Genomic DNA, 13,188 nt, shown 5'->3' with positions numbered 1-13,188 from the left:
TTCTCTCTTTCTCCCTCTTATTCTCTCTCTCTCTCATACACTCATGCTCATCACTTTCTGGGAGCAGGCATGCTCTTGACATTTTACCAGTAGCAAAGAAGGCAAGAATCACCTTTGAGTAAAAATGTTTTTTAGATAGGTACCTCATGTGAAGTGTTGATTGCTTGCATGTCAGATGACTGTGTTTTCCTAAGGGTTTTGGAGAGTGAGAACACTAACCTGAAGGGTCTGTACAATCATGTAACATTTCTTCGTTTGTTTTTTACTGTTTGCTGATGACAGCAAAGGGATAGACTGACTTGGTGCTTTAACCAATAGCATAGCCATGAGACAAGTTTACTTCAAGTTTATTAAATCTTCTGGCAGTTTGCATATGTGGAGGGAGTCTCTTGGAGAGTGAACAGGTGGACTTATCCATCGTTGTTTAAAGTTGGCTCAAGTTCTCTTGCAGAACCATTGCCATGTTGTTGTCCTGGGTAACTTGGTAGCTCAAAGGCTGGGAAGTTAGTCCATGTGATTTCTCCCAGGATTCACTTTCAGGCTCTTTGCTGTTTTATATCCACCTGCTTCTTTCTGGAAATGTGGTTAGACAGTAGAACTAGAGCAGTCACCGCTCTGTCAGTGATGAATAACCAATGTGCTGCTCATTCTCCCTGATCATGCCATGAATGCTTTATGCTGCCCTTAGCAGATGTTCTTTGTTGGAAAACTTGCAAACTAGTTATGATAAAAATCTAATCAGAGAGGTTTAGTTAATATCTCTACTCCCAGCCTCAGGATTTTCCTATGAAGATAGCTGAGAGAGTTGGGGTTGTTCAGCCTGGAGAAGAGAAGGCTCCGGGGAGACCTTATAGCAGCCTTCCAGTACCTAAAGGGGACCTACAAGAAAGCTGAAGAGGGACTTTTTACAAGGGCATGTAGTGATAGGACATGTGGTAATGGCTTTAAACTGAAAAAGAGTAGATTTAAATGAGATGTAAGGAAGATCTTTACTGTGAGGGTAGTGAGACACTGGCACAGGTTGCCCAGAGAAGTTGTGACTGCCCCCTCCCTGGCAGTGTTCAAGGCCTGGTTGGATGGGACTTTGAGCAACCTGGTCTAGTGGAAGGTGTCCCTGCCCATGGCAGGGGGGTTGAAACTAGATGATCTTTAAGGTCCCTTCCTACCTAAACCATTCTGTGATTCCCTGATTCTATGATTCAGTTGAAACATGGATTCTTTGTTTTTTACCAGACACCATCGGAAGGCCTGGAACATTTCCCTTCCACTAAGTCTGAATGCTCTTCATTAAATATCAAAATAGCAAGAGTACCAAGTTACCCCTAAAAGGTAAAGTCTGTTTTGAAGCATCCTTTATGTGCAGTCTCATCTCAGTGAACTAATTCAGCCAAATCAGATGGAGTTGAACACCGTGGGAAGCTAACCCGTGGGACTGGGGCTGTAGTCATCTGGGGAGGGTGGCACACGCTCTTGGGCTAGTCCCCATCATCAGAAATGTTTGTTCTCAGTCTGTCCAAAGTAAGGCTGAGGTGTCCAGTGATCCGCCAAAGGCTTTGATTTGGATCCTCAGCTTTGTTTCGTGTAGTCATCTGTCACTGGCACTATTTTAGATTTTCAGAATTATTTTAGAAATTACTGGCAAGATCAATCAACACTGAAAGAAAACAGCACCATAATTTTGATGTACATTCTACCCCATGCTTCCGTGTCCTTCATGCTCTCATAAACTTCTTTATCTGACTACCACATCTTTGTCCAAAGCCTGCTGGATAGTAGGAGAACTTTCTGTAGTTTTACAAACAGTAATAGATTATTACATACCCTTCACCATATCTTTGAAACAGTTTTCTTCATCAGCATCAAAGCAATCTTTTCATGCATTTGGATCAGAACAAAAGACTCCTAAGTCACCTTTCCTTCCATTTATGTAGGTTTTACTTTAATACCTGGAGAGCTACTCTTATTTACAGAGGACTGGATTAATCTTCTGCCTAATTTTGCTGCTCCTCTTTTACCTGATAATGTTTTCTCATTTCCCTCTGTTGACAAATAATGATAGTAAGCATTTTTCTCTGCTGTCTCTGGTGCAGCACTTATAAAAAAGGTGTTGTATAGATTTTCACACAGATGTTATCTTCCTGATGAAGTCTGACAGGACAATTGTAATTCCTAGAATGGAAATGTTTCAGGAATTACATATGTTCGGTAAATGTCTTAAAAAAATTAGTGAATGTTAGGTCTGATTAAAGGAGCCATAAACCGTTCTGGGAAATGAACTGTTATTTATCTACCAAACACTGCAGATGGATATACCTCTGTGCTGATCTGCAGGGATTACTCCTGTGGGTCATCTCCACAGGCAGTCTGCTCGCCATGTTGCTCGTGTTTTCTGTAATCAAACTGCCAACTCGTATTGCTTGTGGCACTACTTTGTTAAGAAACAATTTAAAAAGATGAGTTGAACTAGGAAAGGACTCATGAACTTTTAGGGGAATTATGTACCAGGAGAGCATAGCTCCTTTGGAAACTGTCAGGCTTGGCTCTGTGTGTGTGAAGAGGAACATGGCTGAGATTATCAGAACTCTCTTTGCAATCAATAATCATATGTATTGTTATTTTTAGTCACATTACACTTACCAAGAGGTAACTAAGCCTGATCCCTCTCATACTTCTTTCACATCAGTGTGGCTCTGTTGACTTTCCTTTACAGTAATATGAAAGAAAAAATTGATGTATCAAGGAAACATTTTACTCTCTCTAATCACACAAAGGATAATAATATTTTTAGAGTCACATAGGGAAAAGCAAAGAGAAGTAGTGTAGCTGAAAGTCAGACTTGAACATTCAGTAGAAAAATGAGGCTTGGGATGCATAAAATTTCTGTTTAGGCAAGTTCAAACTAATTTTATGAACCGTTCACCCAGCTCAACTTTCTTTTTCTCTCATTTTCCTTTACCAGCTAAAAACAGATATAGCAAACATCAGTAGACCTTGAAAAACACATTAAAATTGAGCACAAAGTTCCTCCTTTCTTTCAATATATCTCAGCTAAATTGAAACACCACCACATTTTTAAGACAACAGCTTTCAAGAAAATATGATATCAAGTTTAACTTTAAAAAAAGACTGTTTTAGTTCAGTCTAAGAAATTTATGTAATGATATACTCCAGAATATGTTGTAAAGAATTATTAAAAGACACCTTCAAAACCAAAATGCAGTATACCAAATTATACCTTGCTTTGTGTGTTGCTTTGTTTTTACAGGTTGTTAATTATAATATAAACCACAAAGAACCTACAGTCAAAGGCATTCATAATGATGTTAGATTGAAATGTATACTATTGCATTTACAAGCACTCATTTCCTTTTTTTTTTTACTGTGGTTTGGATATGAATTGGCATTTCCACCTCTGGGAACAGAAAGGGTTTCTTTTAATTCCTTAGACCATAACAGTAGCCAAGCAGCTGCAGTGACTGTTCAGTGCCAGTACCATTAGGTATGACATGGTCTTTTGTATGGGTGGATCTGAGTTGGAAAAGTAGATGCTATTAACTGGTCCAAAAATTCAGAAGTGTGTGTAGCTGGCAGTTTGACTAAGCTTTCCTGGCTTTAGAAGGCTCTCCAAAATATATACTTGTGCACTGACCTCCTCAGGAGAGTTTTGTTGCTGGTATAATGCATACCCATACATCTGTACCTTCATCCCCTTGAAGAAAAGGCAAAGAAACTGCCTGTCTTAACCAAATAAGCAAACACCATGTCCATCAGACAGGGCAATGCGCAAGAGCTGTTTGGAGTCATTAGGTATGGTTGGTGGAGCTGGCTCAAAGGAGCTCCACTGTGGTGTCGCTATCAAGATGCAGGGTCTGTTTCTCTGAGTTGTTGATAACTTTCACTGATGGGAGTCAGTGTGTGTTTTGAAGAAGAGGTACAAGGACTTACTCTGGATTTCATGGGTCAATACCCTGCCTTGAAACATGGATTCATTACAGGAAAAACAGGCCATAAGCACTATCTTTTGTGCCTTGAGAAGGGAGGGCTCAGGTGTTTTGTTGAAAGCTGAAAGTTCTGCGTGGGGACTCTGACTCTACTGGACTTCAAGTGCTTTGCTGTTGTCCTCAGTAGGATCAGGATTACACATCTGGATTTGCCTCTCATGGCCAAAAGATTATGAGGGTTGTAAAAGGAATGAGACACATACCCAGCTGGTGCCACCAACTGGTACAGGTATGTGAATGCCCATAGCATTGCCTTGATTTACACTGGAGGTTCAGTCCTGAACACAACCACCTTATTAAAATTAGGATAGATCATACCTGCTGAGCCTCATCACAGCTGTAGCTGTGCTACTTAGATATGAAGACAAACTTTACCTCCTTAAAAGAGAAAAACATACCCTCCCCTGGGGCTGCCCAGCTTCTCGGCAGGATCTGAAACTGCCTGTCCTGCCTGAAGCACAAGGCAGCCTGGCTTTATGGGCTGTCAGCACAAAATTCTTATCTTCATGTCTTCTCTGTCTCTGCTTCTCCTGTTTGAAGAACATAGCAAAAACAGGTTTGCCAAAACTCACCTTGTGCAATGCTTCCATTTTGTTCTAGTTTTGACATGAAAATCCCTCTTTTTCTGAACCTCGTAAAAATTGAAGTGCTGCTTAGGTAGGTTTTTTTCCTCCCAAAAAACACTGGAATCCAGCCTTTCTACCTGTCTGAATGAGGGTTTAGGACATTAGTCTAACTGAAAATTGTTTGCTAGTTACTGTGTTAACCACCTAGAAATGTAAGTTTTGCCCATTAAATCTTCCAGAGGGTTGCTAGAAGTTACTGCATAAGCATAAGCAGCATGATTTCATTTCCAGGAGCTTTTGTATTTGCTCTTTCCAAAGCAATTCAGTGAAAAATGTGACAATATCACAAGCACTGAAAGGCAGAGATCTGATAATTCAGGATGTAAAGTGTTTCTGCTAAATTTTACTAAAATATGGCTTTGATTGATATCATGACTGAAAACTGCTATATGACTGATGGCATTTCAATGGTGTCTGTGAAATGGAAGGACCTAAGGCTTCAGATCATCCATCATGTGCAGATGTTTACTTTACTGCAAGGGTTCCCATTCCTATAAAGGGGTTTGCCTGTGTGTTATAGTTGGAGCACCAGCATTCTCCATGCCATCCCGACTCATAGCTAATTGGAGAAACTCAGCACTGCCAGGTCTGATGCTCTACACAAGTTCTAAGTTTATTTTAGAATTTGTAAAGAGTAAAGAGAAATAAAATGCTCACATACAGGTGATGCAGACAGGTCTTCTCAAAAATCTGCAGTAGAGATCACTGGAGATCACTTTGGCAGTTATGTTTTGCACTTGGTTTAGTCGTGGCAGGATTGTTTTCTGGACTCACTGTTGAGGTTAGGGGTGGTTATGGACTGGAAAAAAAAATTAGAAGTTTCTTTTCTCCAATCAGAGTTCACCTCTAATGAGAGTATTTTGTTATTGAGCAGTAAGGTGCTGTTAATGAAACATCACTGATGATCCACTAGGGACTTTGCTGTTCATATTGATGCTTATGTAAGGGCTTAGATGACTACACTGACAGGCCCAAGATAAGCAGGCAATATGAGAGTGCACAGATAAGATATTTGCCTCGTTATTCTGCTATATTGTGTTTGTAATAAATTGTGCAGTGCTATTTAATTTGTAGTTATTATGCACAAGATTGATAGATTCTGGTTATCTTTTGTAAATAGCAGATTACACAGGCAGACCCAGCCTTAGACAGAAAAATCAAGGGATTATTTGGGACCCTGCAGGTCCCAAAAATTGAAGTACTGTTTAGATTGTTTTCATTCCTTCCAATGTCCAGTCTATCTAAGCCAGTTTTCAGGCCATCAGATTATTGCATGATATCTGGCCATGTACCTAGCTTTCCTCATCATATCTCTAGTCAGGGTGAACTTTCCTCTGGAAGTACAAGGGTGCCCAAAGAGGCAGCAGCTGCAGAGCTGAGGGGTAATCCCCTCACAGGTGTCTGTTGCTCTAAAGCAGAGACTAAGCCATGATCTGTGCCCCTAGTTTGGGATGTGGCACCAGCCTGAAAGGTACTGGTGGCTAGTCAGTATTTGCCTGAATGACTCAGGATGCCAAGTGGCTGAAGGTACTTCAGCTTTATTCTTTTGTCTAACACTGACTAGCCACCAGTTGCTCACTCTTTTAAATACTGTATGTACTTAAGAAAATATATTGCTTCTTCAGAAAAAGTAAAGCATCCCATTGTTGCTAGAAGACATGAAAATCAGCACTGTGTAAGCTCAAAAAGCACAACATTTCACCTGATCAGAACCTGCTTGTGCTTCAAGTTCTCAAAGCAAACACCTCGTCAGGGTCCAACTCTCCTAAAGAGATTGCAGACGGGATAGTTTAAAGTGCCCAAGACACCTTTAATAAATGATTAACTTAACTTTAACTTAACTTAAGGGAAAAATGCCTTTGCCCCAACTCGGAGATGTAGATGTGACAAAGGTGTATAGGATCAGATCTCCCCATGGCATTGCCCAGTCTCAATTCACAGCTTTGCAATCTTCACAGGACATGCCATCTTTTGCACAGTGCAGTTGCATGACACTATCCATGTAGCCCTGTAACAGGTATTGACATTGCTAGAAAGAAGCCATAGAATCTGTACTGAGTTTGTACGGCCTCAGGACTGAAGCTTGATAAATTTGCTTTGTCTGAACTCATGACCTGCCTGCAGCTTTGTTTTCCCTGGTTTAGCTGCGACAGCAAATTCTCTAATTGACCAGGTAGCTATGGCTAATTTGTTTTGCTTTTGTTTATCTTTGTGTGGTAGAACCATAGCTTTATACAGATAGCTGTAACAAGAGTTATGCCATACAGAATAAGATATTTATGCTTCTAACACAGCAATGTCATGCAGAGAAATGCAGACTTGGTATGATAGCAGAGGCCCTGAGAGAGGGAGGCACAAGATGGGCACAGAGGCATGCAGGCATGGGGTGATAAGAGACAGGGTACAGGCGGGTATTGGGGACCCCATGGCTATAGACAGTTCAGTAGTGGTCAGTTAAAGAAATGCAGACATGGAGATGGAAAAACTGGTTTTAGGGGTAACTCAGAGAACATAGTATCTAACACATGCAAAAGGCATCATGTAATGAAACCTGGATGTGTGGAGCTGCAGACCAGTGAAGAATGAGCAATGGTGTAAAAACATGTTACCAAACATATAAAAATGACCCGAGTGCATCCTGGAGTGAAGAGGAAGAAATTACATGGACATCATGCTTGTCCTAGTGCATGATGTCTAAAAAAGTTGCGTGGCACGGCAAGGTGGAAATATATTACTTTGTTTTAGTTTGTAATCCTTGTTCAGTAATGTTGGCATATTCTGCCCTTAACATTAAAACATAAATACTAAGCTGGTTTGATTGAAGGTGATCTAGAGTTCTGTTCTACTTCAGTGTTACACTAGATGGGAATAAAGTCAGGTGAAACAAATGTTTGTTTGGTATTAATGGACAAAAACGTCCCCTATCTTGGCATAAGAAAAATAAAACCTGAATGGCAAATTGTTGAATATTTTCCTAGCGTACCATCTTGTATGGACCACAGTTTGAAATTCCAGTGTTAGTCTTCATTATGTCTGGAATGGCATAGTTCTGTTGGTATAACTCTCTTATCTTTCATAAAGGAAGAGGAATGAGAAATCTGACATAATTGCATGGTTTTAAGTCAGAGCAGTATTTCTAGCATCTAAATTGTGTTAGTCAAGACATCCCAGGGTCTGAAAGAGCAGAAGAGGCTATTAGTTTTTCTTCTGGATACTAAACTGGTACAGATGTGAAATATTCCCAGTGTAGTTCAGTACCTGCTCTGTCTCTGGCATATCTCTGAGATCCTCCCCCACGTGGGTCTGCATACAGCTGGGCAGGCAATGTGGCTTCGACTGAACTGTACGCTAATCAGGCTTTCAAATGAAGATGGAGCATAATTAAAGTCAGTGTAAAATTACCCAGAAGGCAGTAACACATTTTAACAGGCTGTAGCTCTTTGACATTTATATCATTAAAAAAGTATGTTCTCTCCTTAGGAGTACAAACCCGGAAGGTGTTTGATCTGACCTAGCTGGGGAGGCTCATGACCTCCAAAAAGATGTGCTATGCCTTGCAGAATTCAGCTATAAGGCATGAAAACATGTTCATGCTTCTTTCTGTATCTCTGCCGCAGACACCAGCCTGGCTTGCGGCCTCAACTCACATACAGAGAACAGCAGCAGAAAATAATAATTCTGTTCTGCAGAGGCAGCAGTGCAATGATCTTGCTTTGAATGTCACCTCACACATCGGCTACTTTTTTGCCTCTCATGCATGGACGTACTTACACTCCCCAAAGTGGCAGAAATTTTGTTGCCAGCTCTTGTGGGCTCATCTCTTTAAGCCAAATGAGCTTTCAGGTGGTAAAGGTGTCTAAAAAGGTAGACAAGAAAGCCCACCCAGGAGTTTTCAGATCTCAAGTGAGACATCTCTCCAGCTTGGGCACCAACAGAATGAAAATTGTGACCAATTCAAGGCAACTTCCCCTTCCCCTGTGAATGCATAGCAATGGGATTCCTGCTGTCCCGGAGGAAAAAGACTGATTTGGGATCAGTAGTGACACTGGGGTACAAGGCACTCTATGGAAGAAAATGCAGATGTTTCAGCAGGTTAAATCATGCTCTTCTGTCCCACAAGGGCTGTGTGGCCACAGTGACCAAGAGAGTAAAATTTAAAAAATGAGTAATTTGATTTAGAATGGCAGCTAAGGCAGGAGTTACATTATTGTGCACATAAATTTACTCATGGCAATTTCTCCAAAAGGAGATTTATATAGTGGGTCTAGAAAAATATTAGTGGGGGTCTGGAAGATAGAAATAGGGGTCCTGCACTAATACAGCTTTATGGCATCAGTCTGGCTAGCTTGGAGCATAGGTGGGACTTCATGAGTAAAACTCCTCCTGGGAGAGATATTAGTCCAGTCTGCCAAGGTCCATATGAACTTTTGTGACGTGGAAACTGAACAGGGTGGCAGCGTGCTTTTCAAGACAATCCCCTACACAGACAGTAGAGGCACTGGGGCAGCCCCCTTGCACCTAAAGGGTTCAGGGTGTCATGGGACTCCATCATTTTCTGCCTATCCGAAGGTGATCAGCCACTGCTTAATCCGTTTTCCCATCTCACCATCATGTAAATGAAATGTGGCATGTTTCTGTAAGAGGCTATTAGACTGCTAAGGCAAATATTTTCAATTTGATTGGATTAAGTAAGTATACATGGACTTCATATTCCAAACATACTTTCCATATCATTTACAGCCAATATACAGAAAAAACTGATGGACCATAATCAGGAATGAATAGATGCCTCTTAAAATATAAAGCAGCATTCTCGCTAGGGTTGATATAATAAGGTCAGTATCTTGGGAATAATGCTACTATGTCAGCATTTCTATATACTTTTCTTCTCAGGGGTTCATAAATCACTGATAAAAAAGCAATTGTCTCAGAATGAAAAAACAGTGGGCAAAATTTTATATAAAATTAGTTAAGCATTGGTTTTAATTTGAAATATTTTTTTGTGTTTTCCACTGCTGGTTTGCTCATCTTCAACAAAAAAGACAAATAGCTACTTTTATAAAACAATCCTGAGGAGGTAAAAAGCTCTCATTTGAGCTCAGCTGTTCAAATTTAGACTCCTCTGAGCTGTGTATTTTCCCTCCCACTGTCATGCTGGGAGGCAGCAGGAGGGAAGGCTTGGAAGGAAGGATCGTCTTCGCTGCCTTGACTGCTTGCCACAGTGCACACGGGTCAGCGCCCTTCGCTTGCACCTGACCTCCACGCATTTTTTTTCTGTTGAGAAAATGCTCTCAACATCTGTGTGCCTGCTAATAGACATATGTAAAACTGGCATTGTCCTGGTGATGGTGTGCTATTTCATAGCCAAACCAAGCTACAGCCCTCCAGGTGGGCATTACGTTGCCTGTTCTGCTGGTAGGACACATCTGGACAGTTGAGGCCATTCCTACATGACCACGCAGAAGACTGGTATGGGTTGTGTGAAAATATAAAAGAGCTGTGGAAGCACAAGGAGAGGAAAAAGGTTAGAAATGGTGCATTAGGGGTTTCATTTCAAAGAATAATGCTGTTAGGGTACTAAATATAGGGTACTAAAGGTACAGATGGTGTAAAGATATTTTCAAAACTGCATGCTCAACGTATTTTGAACTAAATGATACAGCCTAATGGTGTGCAACTGTAGACACCAAAATGCCTTTTAAAATTTGGCCTTAAGTATTTAACAGCTAAATTGTAAAACTTGGGCACCTCTAAACTTTTTAAGGATTTCGGCCTTTGTATTAGGCATTTCTGGATATTTTATCATTTGTATAATTAAACTACAGGAAACAGGCAGGTAATGCTCTAATTGGAATGTTATGATTTTATATTTTCTAAAATAATTTTTAAGAATTATAAAACTGTGCTGGACTTCATGGTCTGTAGTTCATCAGGAGCATTGAAATATCAGGTAAAGTTAATTAATTCAATCAAATGCTTATTAATGTGTTTTACAGGTAATTTCAGTGGTTTTGACTTTATTAAAATAAAAATGGATGTATTTTTATTGTGACATGAAAAGCTACAATAAATTAATGGTTATGTTTCTCAGCTCATTAAAAAGGTAGCAGCTTGATATTGCATTGTTACTGCTGATTATTTCTACAGTGAGAAAACGTATGGCTATTCCTTGCAGGCAGTAATGATAGATAATAATTGGTTTTAAAGATGCCACCAGAAAACCTTAGCAAAACGAGGAAGTGAAACAGTTCCGGCATGACCAAATGAAATAAATTATACTATATATTGCTGTGTATTATAAAACCTCTGCTGGTAGCTGAATGCCTGCTCAATACCACAAAAAACAGCTTATAAGGTTTTTGCTGTACTTAACCAAAAGTCAGCATATGTTTTCATTTGATGTATAATTGCATATGACAATAATGTACAGGAAAGTGAACCAATATCTGGCAGTTTGGTTGAATTTGCACAGATACTATATTCAGACACTATGAAAAAAGTCTATTATTGTCTTACAAGCATATTTAGAACTCAGCTAAAAACAAGATTCAGTGGAACATTTGCACTATCCAAAAAGAATGGTGAATAATTCTGCAGAAATGAGGAGAAATGCCTCCAGAAAGAGAATTGCTACTTCAAGTCTAACTATATTTGCTTGCTTCTCCTGTGATCATGTTTAATCCAATGTAAGGAAGGTATTGTATTTGCTGAGGTGTCTTTGGAAAATTACAGTTCTATTTCTTATGGAAAATAAGATTTGTTTTATGGTGGACTGTACCCGGATATTGCTTTATTAACTGAATTTTACTTTCTGCATTATATTATTTCCATTCATTCATCATTCTTCCCTGCACATCTGTGTTGCTGTGGGAGCTCTGAGAAAATGTGTAGAGGAGGAGTGCTGCTGGTTGTCATGTGGGGCTACATTGGGATGGTATTTGGCTTTAAGAAAAGGAAATAATTCCAAAGATTCTTGTAGAATAGGTCAGGGTTCATACCTCATAAGCTAAATAAAATAAAAGTAATGAGACAAAGCAATTATATTGTGGAATAAGAGATCCCCAAGGGTTGTTACACAGATTTAACTACTATGTCTACAATTATATCACTAAAATGCCTTGCCAGATTAGGCTGAACAACCGTTCTGAACCTAAAGACAGTCTGTGGTAGCTCTCTCAGGATTGTTGCTGTGAAAACAGAAGTGTGGAAGATGAACATCATAGGCCAGATCCTGTGAGAGAAGAGGTAGCCTTTTAAAGTACTGAATGGATATGCTTCTCCAGAGTAAGACAGGCAAATGCATCACCCCGTGATTACTGTGGGAAATGTTTCCCCTCCAAAGCCATGCCCCTAGGTACCAGAAAATACTACTGTGTTCTTCTAAGGACCCACTCCCTATAGTCTTTGTTTCAAGGGCCTTAATTTGGTTGTAAAAGAGGGGCTACAGACTTCTATGACTTGGTAACAGATGGTCATGGTGTTGCTTTGGCTATGCCTGTTCTTCAGCCGCTGCCGTCACGGGCTGGCCTCCCAGCAGAGAGACCCTATCCCAGGCTGAGCTGAAGCACTGCCTTGTGAGTTGGGATGCTGAAGATACCAGCACCTGCTCCCCTTGCTCTGGCAAAGGTTTGGTATCCTCCGGGAGAGGGCAAGAGTGAACAGTTTTCTTAAATTACAGCTAAATTAACTAAAAATACACTGTCAGAGCCCTACCTACACAGCGGTCAGATTTGATACCTAAAGGCACCTAGACATGCAGAACCATTTCAGATCCAGCCTTCTAGAAAATGTCCTTTGCTGTGTCAGTTCTCAAATTTGTTTTTCATTAACTTCCCTCTTAATGCCAAGATTTTAAAATTCTTCTACCTTAATTTGGGATCCTAGATATTGAAATCAGGCTTCAGAAGACACAGGCAAGTTTGGATGTGTTCAGAATACCACTGGCTCTTACTAAATTTCAGAACCAAAGTTACTTATTTTGAACACAGAGTTTAGTTTTATGTGTCAGGATGTTGTATCCAGAAGGTTTTCAAATTAACTTCTGGATGAATAATGTCAGGTTCACCACCTTTCATTTTCCCCTCCCAATAAAGGTTCATTAAAAATGTATTTTGTCATGATTACAGAAAGTAGAGCAAAATTGTACGTTTCCTATTTTGGGAAATCTTGACACTTCTAATGGGAAGTTGGTTGGGAAAATAATGGCCATCTAAAAAGCCTGATAAGCTAGGAAATGTCAGCCATTCATTTCTTCCCATTTTTAATATAGATCTACTGTGAAATACTTAAATCACTATCGTTTCATTGTTTTAGAGCACAGTATGACACAAGTCACCAGAAATATCTTGATATCTAGGTGTAACAGGTAAAATACATAACAAGACCTTTTTCTAGAACTGATGTATAGAAACTTTATTAAGACCTTCCTACAGATCTCTTCCATGCAGTTCATGCTGTCCATACACCATTTAAAGAATCTTTGCCCCACAAGAAAAAAAAGCTGTACTGATACACAACAAACTATTGTTGTTATAGACCAAAATAATTGCACCCAAAGTGAC

General features: G+C 39.9%; 1 protein-coding gene across 3 annotated transcripts in view; it reads left to right on the top strand.

The window, feature by feature from the left end:
• The window catches only part of ADARB2 (adenosine deaminase RNA specific B2 (inactive)), a 317,822-nt gene that overhangs the window by 86,122 nt on the left and 218,512 nt on the right, over positions 1-13,188 (top strand). The window contains exon 1 of one of the 3 annotated variants that reach the window (XM_074832032.1): positions 1,241-1,329. The exons of the other annotated variants lie outside the window; for them this stretch is intronic. Coding sequence (XP_074688133.1) covers positions 1,278-1,329 — 52 coding nt within the window. The 5' untranslated portion in view covers positions 1,241-1,277. Of the gene's footprint in view, positions 1-1,240; positions 1,330-13,188 lie in introns of those variants that run through there. 3 annotated transcript variants of the gene reach the window in all.

This window comes from Strix aluco, chromosome 1, assembly GCF_031877795.1.
Source record: "Strix aluco isolate bStrAlu1 chromosome 1, bStrAlu1.hap1, whole genome shotgun sequence".
In the NCBI taxonomy this organism is placed as follows: domain Eukaryota; kingdom Metazoa; phylum Chordata; class Aves; order Strigiformes; family Strigidae; genus Strix; species Strix aluco.
This window is presented reverse-complemented; position numbering and strand designations above follow the sequence as displayed.